The 21961-nt window shown below is 41.6% G+C and overlaps 2 protein-coding genes across 2 annotated transcripts in view; both read right to left on the bottom strand.

Annotated features, from left to right (window-relative positions):
- The window catches only part of LOC115194911 (endonuclease domain-containing 1 protein-like), a 40687-nt gene extending 20641 nt beyond the window's left edge, over window positions 1-20046 (bottom strand). The window contains exon 1 of the mRNA XM_029754832.1: window positions 19440-20046. Coding sequence (XP_029610692.1) covers window positions 19440-19775 — 336 coding nt within the window. The 5' untranslated portion in view covers window positions 19776-20046. The remainder of the gene's footprint in view (window positions 1-19439) is intronic.
- The window catches only part of LOC115194901 (endonuclease domain-containing 1 protein), a 238049-nt gene that overhangs the window by 109376 nt on the left and 106712 nt on the right, over window positions 1-21961 (bottom strand). The window lies entirely within an intron of this gene.

Below are 21961 nucleotides of genomic sequence, written 5' to 3'. Positions count from 1 at the left end.
GTTAGCAGCCAGTTGGTGTTAAAGGTTAGGTCAGACCTGGGAGGACCACCCACTGTATTCTGGTTAGTACCAGTTGGTGTTAAAGGTTAGGTCAGACCTGGGAGGACCACCCCCTGTATTCTGGTTAGTACCAGTTGGTGTTAAAGGTCAGGTCAGACCTGGGAGGACCACCCCCTGTATTCTGGTTAGTACCAGTTGGTGTTAAAGGTTAGGTCAGACCTGGGAGGACCACCCCCTGTATTCTGGTTAGTACCAGTTGGTGTTAAAGGTTAGGTCAGACCTGGGAGGACCACCCCCTGTATTCTGGTTAGTACCAGTTGGTGCTAAAGGTTAGGTAAGACCTGGGAGGACCACCCCCTGTATTCTGGTTAGCAGCCAGTTGGTGCTAAAGGTTAGGTCAGACCTGGGAGGACCACCCCCTGTATTCTGGTTAGCAGCCAGTTGGTGTTAAAGGTTAGGTCAGACCTGGGAGGACCACCCCCTGTATTCTGGTTAGTACCAGTTGGTGCTAAAGGTTAGGTCAGACCTGGGAGGACCACCCCCTGTATTCTGGTTAGCCACCAGTTGGTGCTAAAGGTCAGGTAAGCTGTGGGAAGGCAGGTAAGGTAGGAGAGACGACTCTTTTACTTCCATTTCTTTGGTTCCGTCCAGCCCCTTTTCCACCTTAACGTGTTTAATGAAGAATAAATTCCCTGTAAACGGTGTTTCTCCCTGCCGTCCTTCCCCGCACCTACGATCACATACCTTTTTCACTCCACGGGGAGTTGAGTTGTAGCAGGGTGTTGCGTTGCCTCCTCCAAGATGCGAACATGACAGCAAATATCACGAATTTTACACCATGAAACTAGATAGAACTGTATGTTTTCAATTCGCTTTTCCATTCTTCTTACAACTTCACAGATGTAGCAATAACATTTACAACTGATTTCATCCAACCTGGTAAAATATATTTACTCTGTAACTCTCCGTTTGATGTAAACAAAGATCCGATGCGGGGAAAGTGTCATGGCGCCGTTTGGTTGATCAAACTTCCGGTTAGGGCGGAGCTAAGGTCAAAGGGCGAATCTGATTGGACTACACGTGGATGGATACGTTTCTTTGAGACTGTCTCGCATTCCCATTGGAGGATTTACGCTAGTTGAGACTGAATAGACATCCGGTTGGTCTGCACAGGAAAATAATGCGCATCAGATTACACGCACATTCGTGAAGCGGCCTTATTTTGTCCCTCCGCTGGGGATAGACATGTTCCTGAGCGAACATAGCGAATAACTTTGAAATGTACGTTTATTTAATTATTTTGTTTATTTATTTATTTACCAAATTGTTTAAATGCTCAACAAATTACTCTAATGTGAATTTTTAATTCAAATGTTGAGTCAGTGCTTTTTATCAGCCCGCTAGCCAAGCTAAATTGGGATCGGATCCAAAAACTAGCTAGAAGACGATCTCTTCCTGCATATCAGCTGTTAAGAGATGGAACAACTAAACTAACTAATTGTAAAGTCAGCAATGTGTCAATTGTGAAGACCCAGACAGTTTTTTTAACCCTGAATTGGGGAACTTGCTAGTCAGCTAATGACAAATGTAGCAAATCTATCTGTTCTGTATACTTCTGGCCCTTCTTTGGACACTGTGTTAACAACCCTCCAGACGAGCTTCAATGCCATTCAACTCTCCTTCCGTGGCCTCCAACTGCTCTTAAATACAAGTAAAACAAAATGCATGCTCTTCAACAGATTGCTGCCTGCACCTGCCCGCCCGTCCAGCATCACTACTCTGGACGGTTCTGACTTAGAATATGTGGACAACTACAAATACCTAGGTGTCTGGTTAGACTGTAAACTCTCCTTCCAGACTCACATTAAACATCTCCAATCCAAAGTTAAATCTCGAATTGGCTTCCTATTTCGCAACAAAGCATCCTTCACTCATGCTGCCAAACATACCCTCGTAAAACTGACCATCCTACCGATCCTCGACTTCGGCGATGTCATTTACAAAATTGCCTCCAACACCCTACTCAATAAACTGGATGCAGTCTATCACAGTGCCATCCGTTTTGTCACCAAAGCCCCATATACTACCCACCACTGTGACCTGTATACTCTCGTTGGCTGGCCCTCGCTTCATACTCGTCGCCAAACCCACTGGCTACAGGTCATCTACAAGTCTCTGCTAGGTAAAGCCCCGCCTTATCTCAGCTCACTGGTCACCATAGCGGCACCCACTCGTCGCACGGGCTCCAGCAGGTATATCTCACCACTCACCCTCAAAGCCAATTCCTCCTTTGGTCGCCTTTCCTTCCAGTTCTCTGCTGGAACTGCAAAAATCACTGAAGCTGGAGACTCATATCTCCCTCACTAGCTTTAAGCACCAGCTGTCAGAGCAGCTCACAGATCACTGCACCTGTACATAGCCCATCTGTAAATAGCCCATCCAACTACCTCATCCCCATATTGTTATTTATTTATTTATCTTGCTCCTTTGCACCCCAGTATCTCTACTTGCACATTCATCTTCTGCACATCTACCATTCCAGTGTTTAATTGCTATGTTGTAATTACTTCGCCACTATGGTCTATTTATTGCCTTAATTCCCTTATCTTACCTCATTTGCACACAATGTATATAGAGTTTCCTACTGTATTATTGATTGTATGTTTGTTTATTCCATGTGTAACTCTGTGTTGTTGTATGTGTCGAACTGCTTTGCTTTATCTTGGCCAGGTCGCAGTTGCAACTGAGAACTTGTTCTCAACTAGTCTACCTGGTTAAATAAAGTTGAAATAAATAAAAAATGAAGCCTGTGAGAGTCTGGTGTTTTGTTCTCATAGTGTTTAAATGTATCCAAGTGACTCCAAAATGTTCCAATTCAACATTAGACCACGTTATTTGAGATAAAAATATAAATTACTGAAAGCACTATTTTAGTTGTCAGTTATTCATTCAATCTTTGCCATAACTATGTGGCCAACCAGCTCCAGCATACCAGCTAGCTACCATGTCTCTAAACATACCTGGAGCTGGTCAAGAAGCTACCATGTCTCTAAACATACCTGGAGCTGGTCAAGAAGCTACCATGTCTCTAAACATACCTGGAGCTGGTTAAGAAGCTACCATGTCTCTAAACATACCTGGAGCTGGTCAAGAAGCTACCATGTCTCTAAACATACCTGGAGCTGGTCAAGAAGCTACCATGTCTCTAAACATACCTGGCGCTGGTCAAGAAGCTACCATGTCTCAAAACATACCTGGAGCTGGTCAATAAGCTACCATGTCTAAACATACCTGGAGCTGGTCAAGAAGCTACCATGTCTCTAATCATACCTGGAGCTGGTCAAGAAGCTACCATGTCTCTAAACATACCTGGAGCTGGTCAAGACGCTAACATGTCTCTAAACATACCTGGAGCTGGTCAAGAAGCTACCATGTCTCTAAACATACCTGGAGCTGGTCAAGAAGCTACCATGTCTCTAAACATACCTGGAGCTGGTCAAGAAGCTACCATGTCTCTAAACATACCTGGAGCTGGTCAAGAAGGATTTTCAAGCCGTGTTTTTGAATCATCTCACCAGCAGGTGGCAGCCTTGTTCCCAGTTTTCAAACATCCACTCCATGAGCTCTGTGAACAGGACAGGTTTCAATTGATAGATTGATTGATTGATACATATATTTGATACTTTTGATTGATTGATTGATTGATTGATATATGTCCAATTAGACTCCATCATCTGTGTTTTAGATCTATTATCCATATCATTGATAATTAGAATTTTTGCGTTCAGTTACGCTAAACCAGCAGACTAAAAACAGATTGTGAGAATTTACATCCCACTTTCAGCTACAATTGAACCAAGAAATGTTCCTCTTTGTCCAAGTCCACAAAAAATAAATACTATTATTTCTCATCAAAATGTCACTGGTTGAGCTGCTGTGAAAAATAATTCAAAATGTTTCCCTGCATTCAGTGGAAGGCAACTAAAGACACACCTGATGCTGAGGTAAGAGAGACAGACTGACCTGACGCTGAGGTAAGAGAGACAGACTGACCTGATGCTGAGGTAAGAGAGGCAGACTGACCTGACGCTGAGGTAAGAGAGACAGACTGACCTGACGCTGAGGTCAGAGAGACAGACTGACCTGATGCTGAGGTAAGAGAGACAGACTGACCTGACGCTCAGAGATATGATGCAAAACCTACGTTAAGAGTGTCAAGATCCAGACGGGTTTGAGCGCTATCAGGAGAACCTTCCTTGGGAACCTAAATCTAGACAGATACACAGACAGAATGACAGACAGACAGATACACAGACAGAATTACAGGCAGACAGATACACAGACAGAATGACAGACAGATAGACACACAGACAGAATGACAGACAGATACACAGACAGACAGACAGACAGACAGACAGACAGACAGACAGACAGACAGACAGACAGACAGACAGACAGACAGACAGACAGACAGACAGACAGACAGACAGACAAGTAAAATAACATAAAAGTTGAATCAGGAGTGAAGACAGGGATTATCCAGTCGCAGTACATTGTAATGACCTAAAACATGACATTTCTACCTTTAGGTTGTGAGACATAGAGAAAGTCAAGATATCAGACAGGGGAGGTGATATAACACTGAGCTAATGAGAATGTTTTGGGATTTTCACCCTCCAGACATTATTCCCTAAAGGTCTTAATGATGAAATGTCCATGCATGTTATGTTGGAAATGTGAACATGAATTAATGCCTCCACTTCAGACTACTCTGACGTTTTTTCTTGAACGGAACCCAATGATTTATGAAAACTTACTTGATGTACTCAATTTGGGTTTACAGACGTGTTCAGGGCCAGCCCTCCCATTAGACCGTCGCCTATGGCAGCACTTGTCTGCCGCCCTCCGGTGCCCCTGTTCGGTCACTACACCGCCCGCTGCGCCCCAGCCACCAGCTCATAGTGTTGCTACAGTTCCCCCCCCACCCCATTCCCCCTTCTCCCGAAGTTCATACCACTATCCTTGGTAGCTATGGTGATGTGTGTGTTTATATCTCCTGAAGTTCCTACCACTATCCTTGGTAGCTATGTTGAGGTGTGTCTTTATGGGATTATCCAATTGTTCTTCTTACATCAGCTGATGTCACAAAGTGCTGTACAGAAACCCTAAAAATGTTCATAGAAGTGAATATAAAAATAAAAAACTATGAGAAAAGAGGCAAAATCTCTAAACCAAAGAAAATCTCTGGTGAAATGTATCAGTGTCCAGCAATGTCCATCAGCCGGTGGGGAGAATTACAAGCCTACGAGGACAGGCCATTCATTCACCGAGAACGACGAGCCCCCGTTAGCTGATTCTAGCAGCGAAGAGGACAAACCGGAGGATCAGGCTGGTGTCCAAGCAAACTCACATGATTTGATTTCAGGACCATGGACAGCTACCGAGAGAAAACATCGCTGACTGCAATGCAGCACCACAGCAGAGGAAAGAGGCCACTCTACACAATAAATACATGCTGATGTTGGACCATCACATTCGATATGGAAATAAACATAATTCATTAAGGCTGGGTCATTGACAGAAAGCTTATTTTACACTGCTACAGCGAAACGAGGCCCGCCATGCATTTATGAAAGCGCTTGTTTCCAAAGCTCAAATGATTTTACTGTATTTTACAATTCTACAGGAATATTAAATATATGTTCAATATGTTATATAAAAGTGTTATTTTTATTGTAATTGTAACATTTATGGGGTCGTTCCATGTGTGATAACAGGTGTGATATTATGAATCAGAAACCCGTTTTCCTACTGTAGGTAGTAGGTTGCATAGTGACAGGAACATTGTAACTCTCCGATGCAGCGGTTCAAGTTAAATTCCCTTCTGCCTGGTAAGGAACCTCCTATATGTACACGCGTCCACACGTTACAACGGACGAGAAGCCAGCAGTTGAATCTTACAGTTTTCTGCGTCAGTAGAGCCTCTGTCTGGGTGGAAAGGTCACTTTTGAAAGTGCCATGCTTAGATTCATCAGGATGTCTAAGATGTCATTATTTTTCTCTCGGCTGGGGGGCGGCAGAACGTCCGGTCCTGGAAGTGTTTAACACGTTTTATATACACACTTTATTAGAATACTTATGAAATGCACATTGTTATATTTGGTAACACATGTTTATTTCCCCTCGACTCCAACCCCATTCGATGTAATGTCTACATAAGGGTCCAAACAACAAAACACTCACACAGCTCTGAGGAAGGCCTTGAGGCCGATACGGACAGCTGAATAAAGAGCAGTGATACTAGCAAGAGCAGTGGGCTGGTTTCTCCTTTTTTATCAGTTTAGCAACGTATAAAATACAACATTATTCAGAATATCAGATAACAGGACTTATTATCCAGCTGTGTATTGTTAGGTAGCTCTGGTCCAGGGTGTTATATCCATCAAGACAGTTCAGCACCATCAAGATGCACGTCACACCCTGGACCAGAGCTATTCATTAGGACGTAGTGCAACAACATATTCCAGTTAGATACGTCCCTAATGGCCCCCTATTCCCTTTATAGTGCACTACAATAGGGTACCATTTGGGAAGGAAATAAGTTCGTAATTACAACAAAGAACCACTGGGGGGCGACAGACAACAGTAGACAACTCTGTACAATAGAACATAAATACATAAATTACATTATAATGGCAATCACTGCAGAAAGTGTGTGTGTGTGTGTGTATGTGTGTGTGTATGTGTGTGTGTGTGTGTGTATGTCAGTATGACCACAGTTACAATGAAAATCACTTTGTTCAACAGACCAGGAGATATTTATTGGTTTTTGATGGATCAGCAAAGTGATTGGTGATTGATTGGTAACATGGTGAGTACAGGGTTCTCCATGTTTTCTCCCAGGTCAGTAATGTATTGCTTTGTCCCAAATGGAACCCTTTTCCCTATGTAGTGCAATACTTTAGACCAGGACCTATTTGACCATTATTCCCTATGTAGTGCACTACTTTAGACCAGGGCCTATTTGACCATTATTCCCTATGTAGTGCACTACTTTAGACCAGGACCTATTTGACCATTATTCCCTATGTAGTGCACTACTTTAGACCAGGACCTATTTGACCATTATTCCCTATGTAGTGCAGTACTTTAGACCATACCTGCACTACATAAGGAATAGGGTGCCATTTGGGACACAGACACTAAGAATGGTTATTATTCCAGACAATGCAGGGCTGCGTTCAGTACATTAAAACTAAATAGAACGTTCAGTACATTAAAACTAAATAGAACGTTCAGTACATTAAAACTAAATAGAACATTCAGTACATTGAAACTAAATAGAATGTTCAGTCCATTAAAACTAAATAGAACGTTCAGTACATTAAAACTAAATAGAACGTTCAGTACATTAAAACTAAATAGAACGTTCAGTACATTAAAACTAAATAGAACGTTCAGTACATTAAAACTAAATAGAACGTTCAGTACATTATAACTAAATAGAACGTTCAGTACATTAAAACTAAATAGAACGTTCAGTACATTAAAACTAAATAGAACGTTCAGTACATTAAAACTAAATAGAACGTTCAGTACATTAAAACTAAATAGAACGTTCAGTACATTAAAACTAAATAGAACGTTCAGTCCATTAAAACTAAATAGAACGTTCAGTACATTAAAACTAAATAGAACGTTCAGTACATTACAACTAAATAGAACGTTCAGTACATTAAAACTAAATAGAACGTTCAGTACATTAAAACTAAATAGAACGTTCAGTACATTAAAACTAAATAGAACGTTCAGTACATTAAAACTAAATAGAACGTTCAGTACATTACAACTAAATAGAACGTTCAGTACATTAAAACTAAATAGAACGTTCAGTACATTAAAACTAAATAGAACGTTCAGTACATTAAAACTAAATAGAACGTTCAGTACATTAAAACTAAATAGAACGTTCAGTACATTAAAACGTAGTGGAGCGTTCAGTTGAATAGAAATGGTGCTGTACTGAACAACCAGCTGAAGAAACGGGGAGCGGTTGGGTTGTGGGTTCAAGATGCATCGTTGCCCTTAAAACACGTCACTTAACGCTTCAATCCACACCCGGCAGACCCACTGAACGGAACAAAGCTGAGAAAAGATTAGGGACCTGCTTTGTGTACTGTACAAGACTCATATTGTCTAACAATGATCACATTTTCAATCCATGTTCAACCTCACTTGAACCAGGAAATACACATTTTAATATTCCCCTTTTTTCCAAGTCCAAAGACAACAAAGAGCCCCATTGTTGAGCTGCTATCCACCAACAACTACATGAAATAGATTTGTCTGCTCTTCAGTGGAAGACATCAAGTCAGAGCTGATCCTCACTACCAGGGTAGCAGGTTAATGTCCACTACCTGCTGCTGACTAAAGGTCTATTCTCTTTTCACAACACATTCTAATGTTATTTCATTATTTTTAATCAGAAGGATGAAATATACATTCAAAAATAACATTGTAATCACATGCAAAGTGAGTCCAGGTTAAGCAGTAATTATTTTAGAGATTTGTTTCAAAATACATTTGTAGGAAGTTGATCCTGAGATTAACATGATGTATGTTATTGAATTATCATGTATGATGTTGATCACAGCTTGAATTTCAGATCAGGTCAAATCTAAACTCAACACCCAAAACCAAATCAGCTACTCGGTTATATTCTTTAAGAATCAATGGCTACATATCATTCATTTAAAAGTCCAACAAAAGAATACAAATACAACAGGTAGGTAATGACCTTTGACCTCAACAGAGGAACAGACACAGTCATCATCATAGACACAATGATCATGTTCATCCCCATCCCTGAGGGGAAGCTCTCTCGGAGTATCACCTTTTTGGAGCTTATTTGGGATCCCCTGGACATCACCACAGTCCTCACCTTTTCGTTTGAAGTTCGTTTTTTTTGTAACTAGTTAAAGAGTTGTAATGTCTAAACTAGTTAACTAGTTTAGACATTACAACTCTTTAACTAGTTTAGACATTACAACTCTTTACAACTCTTTAACTAGTTTAGACATTACAACTCTTTAACTAGTTTAGACATTACAACTCTTTAACTAGTTTAGACATTACAACTCTTTAACTAGTTTAGACATTACAACTCTAACTAGTTTAGACATTACAACTCTTTAACTAGTTTAGACATTACAACTCTTTAACTAGTTTAGACATTACAACTCAACAACTAGTTTAGACATTACAACTCAACAACTAGTTTAGACATTACAACTCTAACTAGTTTAGACATTACAACTCTTTAACTAGTTTAGACATTACAACTCTTTAACTAGTTTAGACATTACAACTCTTTAACTAGTTTAGACATTACAACTCTTTAACTAGTTTAGACATTACAACTCTAACTAGTTTAGACATTACAACTCTTTAACTAGTTTAGACATTACAACTCTTTAACTAGTTTAGACATTACAACTCTAACTAGTTTAGACATTACAACTCTTTAACTAGTTTAGATATTACAACTCTTTAACTAGTTCAGACATTACAACTCAACAACTAGTTTAGACATTATAACTATTTAACTAGTTTAGACATTACAACTCAACAACTAGTTTAGACATTACAACTCAACAACTAGTTTAGACATTATAACTATTTAACTAGTTTAGACATTACAACTCAACAACTAGTTTAGACTGACCTGACGCTGAGGTAAGAGAGACAGACTGACCTGATGCTGAGGTAAGAGATACAGACTGACCTGACGCTGAGGTCAGAGAGACAGACTGACCTGACGCTGAGGTAAGAGAGACAGACTGACATGACGCTGAGGTAAGAGAGACAGACTGACCTGACGCTGAGGTAAGAGAGACAGACTGACCTGACGCTGAGGTAAGAGAGACAGACTGACCTGACGCTGAGGTAAGAGAGACAGACTGACCTGATGCTGAGGTAAGAGAGACAGACTGACCTGACGCTGAGGTAAGAGATACAGACTGACCTGACGCTGAGGTAAGAGAGACAGACTGACCTGACGCTGAGGAAAGAGAGACAGACTGACCTGACGCTGAGGTAAGAGAGACAGACTGACCTGACGCTGAGGTAAGAGAGACAGACTGACCTGATGCTGAGGTAAGAGAGACAGACTGACCTGACGCTGAGGTAAGAGAGACAGACTGACCTGACGCTGAGGTAAGAGATACAGACTGACCTGATGCTGAGGTAAGAGAGACAGACTGACCTGATGCTGAGGTAAGAGAGACAGACAGACCTGACGCTGAGGTAAGAGAGACAGACTGACCTGATGCTGAGGTAAGAGAGACAGACTGACCTGATGCTGAGGTAAGAGATACAGACTGAACTGATGCTGAGGTAAGAGAGACAGACTGACCTGACGCTGAGGTAAGAGAGACAGACTGACCTGACGCTGAGGTAAGAGAGACAGACTGACCTGACGCTGAGGTTAGAGAGACAGACTGACCTTGGGGGATGAAAGGAGAACCAATGTAGGAAAAAGCTGATGTTTTTCCACAAGTGATTTCAGTAATACTCTGTGAAAGTAACAGCCCCTTCCATTTTACTTCCGGGTCGTGTCCCCAAAACTTTTGAAATGGTTTGACGTTTATATCATAACATTTGTGAAAACACGGTCATTTACAATATATATAAAATACATGTTTTGGATTAATTTACCTCTGCCTGGATTCCTTTTATGGATTATTTGGCTTGAAGACCATTGTGATACGTTTTTGCCCATTGAAGACTATTCAGAAAGACTACAAAAAACTACAATGCTACTTCCTGGAAAATGACGTGTCACTTTAGTAGTGTATAGAAAAAAAGACCTTGGATGAGTAGGAGAGAGAGAGATGGAGGCAAAGATAGATAGAGAGAGAGTGAGAGGCAGAGAGCGAGGGAGGCAGAGAGAGATATGCCATATATTCATTTGAGACAGTTTCACACAGCAAGAAAATTATCCTGCAGCAAAAGGAAATTGAAATTGTTATGTTGTTTATAATTAATGGACATTTTTTGTAGGGGTTGTTACAAAAATAGTTAAGTCAAAAAAAGTCTGACATTTTTAAAGAAGTCAATACAAATTTTAGAATCCTTTTTAACCTGGAATACATTACAAATTAGCATTTCATTCTGTGCAGGAAAATTCCTACAACAACATGATGATCAAATTAAGATACGGCTCCTGTAGGTTTCACAGCAGTATTTCGTTCCAAGCAGGTTTTTCAGTTTTTGCAGCAAACAAAAAGAAAATACCCTTTTACAATGAACAAAATACAATAAATATCATATCTGGTGTCAGAGATATGATGCAAAACGTACGTTCAGAGTGTCAAGATCCAGACGGGTTTGAGCGCTATCAGGAGAACCTTCCTTGGGAACCTAAATCTAGACAGATACACAGACAGAATGACAGACAGACAGATACACAGACAGAATGACAGACAGACAGATACACAGACAGAATGACAGACAGACAGATACACAGACAGAATGACAGACAGACAGATACACAGACAGAATGACAGACAGACAGATACACAGACAGAATGACAGACAGACATATACACAGACAGAATGACAGACAGACAGATACACAGACAGAATGACAGACAGACAGACACACAGACAGATACACAGACAGAATGACAGACAGACAGATACACAGACAGAATGACAGACAGACAGATACACAGACAGAATGACAGACAGACAGAATGACAGACAGACAGAAAAATAGACAGAATGACAGACAGACAGATACACAGACAGAATGACAGACAGACAGATACACAGACAGAATGACAGACAGACATATACACAGACAGAATGACAGACAGACAGATACACAGACAGAATGACAGACAGACAGATACACAGACAGAATGACAGACAGACAGATACACAGACAGAATGACAGACAGACATATACACAGACAGAATGACAGACAGACAGATACACAGACAGAATGACAGACAGACAGACACACAGACAGATACACAGACAGAATGACAGACAGACAGATACACAGACAGAATGACAGACAGACAGATACACAGACAGAATGACAGACAGACAGATACACAGACAGAATGACAGACAGACAGAAAAATAGACAGAATGACAGACAGACAGATACACAGACAGAATGACAGACAGACAGATACATAGACAGAATGACAGACAGACAGATACACAGACAGAATGGCAGACAGACAGAATGACAGACAGACAGACACACAGACCGAGTGGTGAAGTTCAGTGACGGTGTAGATTGTGAGAAGTTCTTCATGGATGAGATAACTCCTTAAAAACATTGTCATGTTTTATCAGCGAACCCAGCTCTGCCAGCTGACTTTAACAACCCACCCCGTATTGTATATAGGAGAGGTTGCAATTTACGTGACAAATTGGTCCATGCCAAACTGCCAGCCACAAAAGAAAACGAGCCAGGCTCTTTACGCCCTCTTCTGAATGGCAGCTATAAATGCAGATGCTGAGCTCAGTACAACAATATGATGAAGTGTGAATGTTTCTACCACCCACATACAGGAAAACAGGTCCAAATAAATGACATCATTACCTGCTCCACCACCCATGTTATCTACATTATTACATGTCCATGTGGGCTGTGTTATGTAGGTAAAACCTCTCGTTATCTCAGAGAATTAGTGAACATAAAAGTTAAATCAGGAGTAAAGACAGGGATTATCCAGTCGCAGTACATTGTAATGACCTAAAACATGACATTTCTACCTTTAGGTTGTGTGACATAGAGAAAGTCAAGATATCAGACAGGGGAGGTGATATAACACTGAGCTAATGAGAATGTTTGGGGATTTTCACCCTCCAGACATTATTCCCTAAAGGTCTTAATGATGAAATGTCCATGCATGTTATGTTGGAAATGTGAACATGAATTAATGCTTCCACTTCAGACTACTCTGACGTTTTTTCTTGAACGGAACCCAATGATTTATGAAAACTTACTTGATGTCCTAAATTGTGGGTTTACAGACGTGTTCAGGGCCAGCCCTCCCATTAGGCCGTAGCCTATGGCAGCACTTGAATTTGAGGCGATATTTTGACAATTGTCTGCCGCCCTCCGGTGCCCCTGTTCGGTCACTACACCGCCCGCTGCGCCCCAGCCACTAGCTCATAGTGTTGCTACAGTCCCCCCCACCCCATTCCCCCTTCTCCCGAAGTTCATACCACTATCCTTGGTAGCTATGGTGATGTGTGTGTTTATATCTCCCGAAGTTCATACCACTATCCTTGGTAGCTATGGTGATGTGTGTGTTTATATCTCCTGAAGTTCATACCACTATCCTTGGTAGCTATGGTGGTGTGTGTGTTTATATCACCTGAAGTTCATACCACTATTTCAAACAATTTGCTCCCATGTCTAATAGACAAAAATTATCAGGAAGCGAATATATATTTTTTTTAAATATGAGAAAATATGGTGTGTTTGGTTCTGATTAAATACCTCCGTGTCTGGGAAGGGCTTGGTGTGTTTGGTTCTGATTAAATACCTCCGTGTCTGGGAAGGGCTTGCTGTGTTTGGTTCTGATTAAATACCTCCGTGTCTGGGAAGGGCTTGGTGTGTTTGGTTCTGATTAAATACCTCCGTGTCTGGGAAGGGCTTGGTGTGTTTGGTTCTGATTAAATACCTCCGTGTCTGGGAAGGGCTTGTTGTGTTTGGTTCTGATTAAATATCTCCGTGTCTGGGAAGGGCTTGGTGTGTTTGGTTCTGATTAAATACCTCCGTGTCTGGGAAGGGTTTGGTGTGTTTGGTTCTGATTAAATACCTCCGTGTCTGGGAAGGGCTTGGTGTGTTTGGTTCTGATTAAATACCTCCGTGTCTGGGAAGGGCTTGGTGTGTTTGGTTCTGATTAAATTCCTCCGTGTCTGGGAAGGTCTTGGTGTGTTTGGTTCTGATTAAATACCTCCGTGTCTGGGAAGGGCTTGGTGTGTTTGGTTCTGATTAAATACCTCCGTGTCTGGGAAGGGCTTGGTGTGTTTGGTTCTGATTAAATACCTCCGTGTCTGGGAAGGGCTTGGTGTGTTTGGTTCTGATTAAATACCTCCGTGTCTGGGAAGGGCTTGGTGTGTTTGGTTCTGATGAAATACCTCCGTGTCTGGGAAGGGCTTGGTGTGTTTGGTTCTGATTAAATACCTCCGTGTCTGGGAAGGGCTTGGTGTGTTTGGTTCTGATTAAATACCTCCGTGTCTGGGAAGGGCTTGGTGTGTTTGGTTCTGATTAAATACCTCCGTGTCTGGGAAGGGCTTGGTGTGTTTGGTTCTGATTAAATACCTCCGTGTCTGGGAAGGGCTTGGTGTGTTTGGTTCTGATTAAATACCTCCGTGTCTGGGAAGGGCTTGGTGTGTTTGGTTCTGATTAAATACTTCCGTGTCTGGGAAGGGCTTGGTGTGTTTGGTTCTGATTAAATACCTCCGTGTCTGGGAAGGGCTTGGTGTGTTTGACTAAAACCAGGGCTCCAATTGACTGAGGGTATCACATATCCTTTGTTAAAGAAAAGGGTATCTATTGTTTGCTTTATATTTGTGAATAAATAAAACGTATCCAGATTATATCTAGCGGTCTATAACAATGCTTAACTCTGTGACGTCTTATGATAGAAACAACCTCTAAAATGCAGAGAAAGACGGGACTCCGATGCATATGGAGATAAATTGATTCCTCTCTATGACAATCTGAAGCTGAGCTGCAGCCTATAATATTCTTAGAGGTACAAAAAAATGGACTTTGCTATTCTGTCCCTATTAATTGAGCTTTTCTCTTTCTGAAAAGAGAAGATTTTTGTTTAAACCCAGGCAGCTTTTAAGGAAGCACTTCTGTTGTTGGGTTTTACAACGGACGAGAAGCCAGCAGTTGAAGCTTACAGTTTTCTGCGACAGTAGAGCCTCTGTCTGGGTGGAAAGGTCACTTTTGAAAGTGCCATGCTTAGATTCATCAGGATGTCTAAGATGTCATTATTTGTCTCTCGTCTAGGATGGCAGAACATCCGGGCCATTGGTGATTTTATCAATGTAATCAGATATACCAGGCTGTGTTGTTGACATTGAACTGATTATATAGCCTACTAACCAGATGTGTTAAATGGTGTTTAATTTGTAGCAGAGGAATATTCATTGGGCTGCTATTATGTTCTGTTCCTACGACGTTCAGCTGAGAAAAAATGGACCCAAACACATTGGGGGGCAGAACGTCCAGGTCCGGTCCTGGAAGTGTTTAACACGTTTTATGTACACACTTTATTAGAATACTTATGATATACACATTGTTATATTTGGTAACACATGTTTATTTCCCCTCGACTCCAACCCCATTCGATGTAATGTCTACATAAGGGTCCAAACGACAAACACTCACACAGCTCTGAGGAAGGCCTTGAGGCCGATACGGACAGCGGAATAAAGAGCAGTGATACTAGCAAGAGCAGTGGGCTGGTTTCTCCTTTTTTATCAGTTTAACAACGTATAAAATACAACATTATTCAGAATATCAGATAACAGGACTTATTATCCAGCTAAGTATTGTTAGGTAGCTCTGGTCCAGGGTGTTATATCCATCAAGACGGTTCAGCACCATCAAGATGCACGTCACACCCTGGACCAGAGCTAATCATTAGGACGTAGTGCAACAACATATTCCAGTTTGATACGTCCCTAATGGCCCCCTATTCCCTTTATAGTGCACTACAATAGGGTACCATTTGGGAAGGAAATAAGTTCGTAATTACAACAAAGAACCACTGGGGGGGCGACAGACAGTAGACTACTCTGTACAATAGAACATGAATATATAAATTACATTATAATGCCAATCACTGCAGAAAGTTTGTGTGTGTGTGTGTGTGTGTGTCAGTATGACTCCAGTTACAATGAAAATCACTTTGTTCAACAGACCTGGAGATATTTATTGGCTTTTGATGGATCAGCAAAGTGATTGGTGATTGATTGGTAACATGGTGAGTACAGGATTCTCCATGTTTTCTCCCAGGTGAGTAATGTATTGCTTTGTCCCAAATGGAACACTATTCCCTATGTAGTGCACTACTTTAGACCAGGACCTATTTGAACCCTATTCCAACCCTATTCCCTATTTAGTGCACTACTTTAGACCAGGACCTATTTGACCATTATTCCCTATGTTGTGCAGTACGTTAGACCATACCTGCACTACATAAGGAATAGGGTGCCATTTGGGATGTGTCCCAAACTAAGAATAGTTTAGTGTCCCGTACTAAGAATGGTTATTATTCCAGACAATGGCAGGGCTGCGTTCAGTACATAAAAACTAAATAGAACGTTCAGTACATTAAAACTAAATAGAACGTTCAGTACATTAAAACTAAATAGAACGTTCAGTACATTAAAACTAAATAGAACGTTCAGTATATAAAAACTAAATTGAACGTTCAGTACGTTCAGTACATTAAAACGTAGTGGAGCGTTCAGTTGAATAGAAATGCTGAGCTTTAAATACGTCACTCAATGCTTCCAGCCACCCAGCAGACCCACTGAACGGAAGAAATTTATCTCAGTCTGTTCAAGAAAGTACAAGAACATTTTGAGAACTTGTTTTTCAGCACAAACCATTTCGCAACGTAGCAAACGTTCCAGCAAACTGAACGTACCCCTGGTGAACTGTGTGTAGGACACTAGGGCTGCGTTTACACAGACAGACCAATTCTGATATTTTACAGAAATTGGTATTTAGAACAATCAGATGAGCTCTTAAAAAGAGCAGATGTGAAACGATCTGATGTGATTGGTCAAAAGATATCAGAATTGGGTGCCTGTGTAAAAACAGCCTAATTTGACTGAGTGAAACAGAGAAAGAGAAAAGATTGAGTGAAATACAAAGATGGATGGGAAGCCAAACTTCAAACTTGCTTTGTCATTTCTGTTTTTTAACCTAATGATTCTTGAAATCTGATCATTACTTTCGATAGATTAGGGACCTGCTTTGTTTACTGTACAAAACTCATATTGTCTAACAATGATCACATTTTCAATCCCTGTTCAACCTCACTTGAACCAGGAAATACACATTTTAATATTCCCCTTTTTTCCAAGTCCAAAGACAACAAAGAGCCCCATTGTTGAGCTGCTATCCACCAACAACTACATGAAATAGATTTGTCTGCACTTCAGTGGAAGACATCAAGTCAGAGCTGATCCTCACTACCAGGGTAGCAGGTTAATGTCCACTACCTGCTGCTGACTAAAGGTCTATTCTCTTTTCACAACACATTCAAATGTTATTTCATTATTTTTAATAACAAGGATGAAATATACATTCAAAAATAACATTGTAATCATATGCAAAGTGAGTCCAGGCTAAGCAGTAATTATTTTAGAGATTTGTTTCAAAGTACATTTGTAGGAAGTTGATCCTGAGATTAACATGATGTATGTTATTGAATTATCATGTATGATGTCGATCACAGCTTAAATTTCAGATCAGGTCAAATCTAATCTCAACACCCAAAACCAAATCAGCTACTCTGTTATATTCTCTAAGAATCAATGGCTACATATCATTCATTTAAAAGTCCAACAAAAGAATACAACAATCACAGATTGACCCTTTAACAAGAGAAATAGACTTATAAATAATATACAGAGTGAATCTACTAAAGCAGGTCAGGTCAGGTCAGTAGTCTACTAAAGCAGGTCAGGTCAGTAGTCTACTAAAGCAGGTCAGGTCAGTATTCTACTAAAGCAGGTCAGGTCAGTAGTCTACTAAAGCAGGTCAGGTCAGTAGTCTACTAAAGCAGGTCAGTAGTCTACTAAAGCAGGTCAGGTCAGTAGTCTACTAGAGCAGGTCAGGTCAGTAGTCTACTAGAGCAGGTCAGTAGTCTACTAAAGCAGGTCAGGTCTGTAGTCTACTAGAGCAGGTCAGGTCAGTAGTCTACTAGAGCAGGTCAGTAGTCTACTAAAGCAGGTCAGTAGTCTACTAAAGCAGGTCAGTAGTCTACTAGAGCAGGTCAGTAGTCTACTAAAGCAGGTCAGGTCAGTAGTCTACTAGAGCAGGTCAGTAGTCTACTAGAGCAGGTCAGTAGTCTACTAGAGCAGGTCAGTAGTCTACTAGAGCAGGTCAGTAGTCTACTAGAGCAGGTCAGTAGTCTACTAAAGCAGGTCAGGTCAGTAGTCTACTAGAGCAGGTCAGGTCAGTAGTCTACTAGAGCAGGTCAGTAGTCTACTAAAGCAGGTCAGTAGTCTACTAAAGCAGGTCAGTAGTCTACTAGCTACTCAGTTATATCTTTAAGAATCAATGGGTACATATTATTAATTTAAAAGTCCAAAAAAAGGAAACAAATACAACTACATCAGGTTCCTGGTGGTTATGTCACTACATCATCATCACCAGCACAGAAACTAATACAACAGGTAGGTAATAACCTTTGACCCCAACAGAGGAACAGACACAGTCATCATCATAGACACAATGATCATATACATCCCCATCCCTGAGGGGAAGCGCTCTGGGAATATCAGCAGTTGGACACTGATCTGGGAACACCTGGACATCACCACCTGGGTAAAGCTGGTTCAATATGTTATACAGATCTACCAAGGTATTTGAGGGCAATTTTTTCCCCTTGTCCTCATTTTGGTTCTCACCCCAGTGTGCTTGGGCCACCCACTGTTTCAGGTTGTTGTTGTAACAGCAGTAGGCTGTCCACATGAGATCTGGGATGTTCACTCGGTTGTTCAGTGTGTTGTTGCTGCTGGGAACTGCTCCAGTCACCACATAGGCTTCTATCTTGTTGTTCTTCTTACAGTTAAGCTCAAGAGCTTCTCTGACTTTGCACTCCATTCTCGTCCAGCTGCCCCCGTTGAAGGATCTTTCTTGGGGAACGGCGTTTGTCAGGGTGAAAGTGGACCTCTTGGCATCATCATCAGGTGCGTACGAACATGGGAACAGGTGACCTCTGTCCAGATCCAGTCTGTTATTTTTGTAGTCTGTGTCCGCAGCCTGGTGGTTGACTCTTAAAACGTTATTATTATTAAGCTCCTTCACCTCATCATCATCTTGGGTTTTCATCTCTTTTATATCTATATCTTCAAGCTGCAGAAACACCAGTCAGACATTAAAATCATTAACTAGTTTAGACATTAATAACTCATTAACAAGTTCACAATTTAACAATCCAGAATTAAGCTGAAAGCGTTTGCACCAAAAAGTAATGTCTCAAAGATACTGTATGTCTATAGCAGTAAACAAATACACATGTTGAATGAATAGAGATTAGAAGTACCTGGGGCTCTATCATCCAGGACTGACTTGGTAACATAACTGTCTGCGATATATACAAGTAAACAAATACACATGTTATGTTATATGACAAAACATTAGTCCTACCTGGGGCTCGATCATCCAGGTTTGATTTATTGGTCTCTTGCTACCAACAACATTACCAGTGAAGGTGTAGGCTGAGAACACAGGGATCCTGTTGGTCGTGTCGTAGAGAGTTGCAAACCTGTAGGTGTTGTTGAACAACTGGCAGATCGGCTTGTAGCGGTTCTGGTCCTTGACTGTCCCACCAACCAAAATACCTGGGAGATTTGGAGTTGTCCCCTCCAGGAAGAACTTCTTGCACTGTGGAACATCACTGAACTTCTCCACTACATGAGAGAGAGCAGGAGGAAGGAGAGAGAGAAGGAGGAGAGTAGAGAGATGATTCAATACCCCCATCATCACCTGAAGACTGAACACCACAGAGACAAAGATGAAGTTACAGAGACCAGTTGGTAGACTGGAGACTGTTGAGCTGAGTCAGGACAGACTGCTTTAAATAGTTATTACAGAGACCAGTTGGTAGACTGGAGACTGTTGAGCTGAGTCAGGACTGACTGCTTTAAATAGTTATTACAGAGACCAGTTGGTAGACTGGAGACTGTTGAGCTGAGTCAGGACTGACTGCTTTAAATAGTTATTACAGAGACCAGTTGGTAGACTGGAGACTGCTGAGCTGAATCAGGACAGACTGATTTAAATAGGTTTTCAGAGACTCCTCCTTCAGGTGTCAAGACAGAAAGGGTTGATTTGCATAAACCCCTCTGTATGTTTCCATGGAAACTGCTGTAACTAATAACATGTGACTCACCTACTGTAGTTTCTAACACGTATGGACCCAGAACTGAATCACACAATATTACAGTTCTGGGTTAATGAGATTAGACTGCTCTAAATAGTGACTGCATCCACACTTTGGTTCTGGTAGAAAAACTGAATGAAACAGAGGAAGATGTTTACAACTGAATAAAACGGAGGAAGATGTGTCCAACAGGTAAAGGTTAATCTGGAGAATATGGCTATTGGCTGAGCAGGCAACTATCAGGAGAAGGAAGGGCAGGTGGAATGTTTTTTAACCAAATTCCTTATAAATGTTTTGTTTGTGATATTGAAATTCTAAAACTGATGTTATAAACACTTATTTAGTAAAAGACAAGGAGAGGGTCAGGGAAATGACTTCCACAATGTCAGAGTTAGGGTCGATTTTAAATTCCTCAAACACGTCTGTGATCCTTGAAGAATACAGCTGTCTCATAACCATGTCTCCTACTCCCCCCTCTCACCCCCCCCCCCCCCCTTCTCTATCCTCTGTTCACTTGTAACTTTTGTGAGGGTGGAGACTTCACTAACAGGAAGTCAGTTTTCATTATTGGAAACCAGAAGATAGCAATAATGGATGTTTCATTTACTGGTGTTGTTTATGTTGATGTATTGTGGTCTGACCACTGCTGAGTTTATTTCCAGTAACTGAAGTAGTTCACAGTAAGAGTTGACACAAGGCTGTGTATGTAGCATTAGAAAATGTGGTTCCTAACAACACTGTGGTCAGAGCAGCACTGGACTGATTAACACCTCAGACTCAGCAGCTGTAGATTCTTCAGTTGAGGAGGCCTTTTCTCATTACATACATTATATACATTTAAGTCATTTAGCAGACGCTCTTATCCAGAGCGACTTACAAATTGGTGCATTCGCCTTATGATATCCAGTGGAACAACCACTTTACAATAGTACATCTATATCTTTTAGGGGGGGGGGGGGTTAGAAGGATTACTATATCCTATCCCAGGTATTCCTTAAAGAGGTGGGGTTTCAAGTTACAAATAACACGGAAAAACATACACATAATAGAACAATTGGTTAGGAGACCGTAAAATGGCGGCCATCTCCTCCGGCGCCAACAGTGTGTGTGGGTGTGTGTGTGTGTGTGTGTGTGTGTGTGTGTGTGTGTGTGTGTGTGTGTGTGTGTGTGGCAGGCTTTCAATGATGGCAAAAAAACATTTGAGAGTTCGCTGATCCTGGTGCTAGAAGGGGGTATGTTGAATGTTTGAAGGAGTACGGGACAATAAAAGCAGGGTTGGTGGAGCGGACCACTGCTGTTCTGTCTCTCTGCTGCCCTCTACTGGTCCTAGTGGAGAACCTCAGTCAGAGCAGGGTTGGAGGAGAGGACCACTGCTGTTCTGGGCCCCTACCGTACCTCCTCCTCTTCCTCCTCCCAGTCTGGTATCTATAGTAGACCCAGGACCCCTACTGTACCTCCTCCTCCTCCTCCTCCTCCTCCCAGTCTGTTATCTACAGTAGACCCAGGACCCCTACTGTACCTCCTCCTCTTCCTCCTCCCAGTCTGTTATCTACAGTAGACCCAGGACCCCTACCGTACCTCCTCCTCCTCCTCCTCCTCCTCCTCCTCCTCCCAGTCTGTTATCTACAGTAGACAGCTAGCGGTTAGCGGTTAGCTCCAGTCCTCCAGGTCAGGGAGGAAGTGCAGGTCGGTGCTACCCAGGTAGAGTCTCCCCTGGTGGGTGAACACGTCGCTGACGGCCCAGGTCAGGCTGCCTGTAGGGTCATGGAGACTCCCCACCACCTCC

Source organism: Salmo trutta, chromosome 5 (assembly GCF_901001165.1).
Source record: "Salmo trutta chromosome 5, fSalTru1.1, whole genome shotgun sequence".
NCBI lineage: Eukaryota > Metazoa > Chordata > Actinopteri > Salmoniformes > Salmonidae > Salmo > Salmo trutta.
This window is presented reverse-complemented; position numbering and strand designations above follow the sequence as displayed.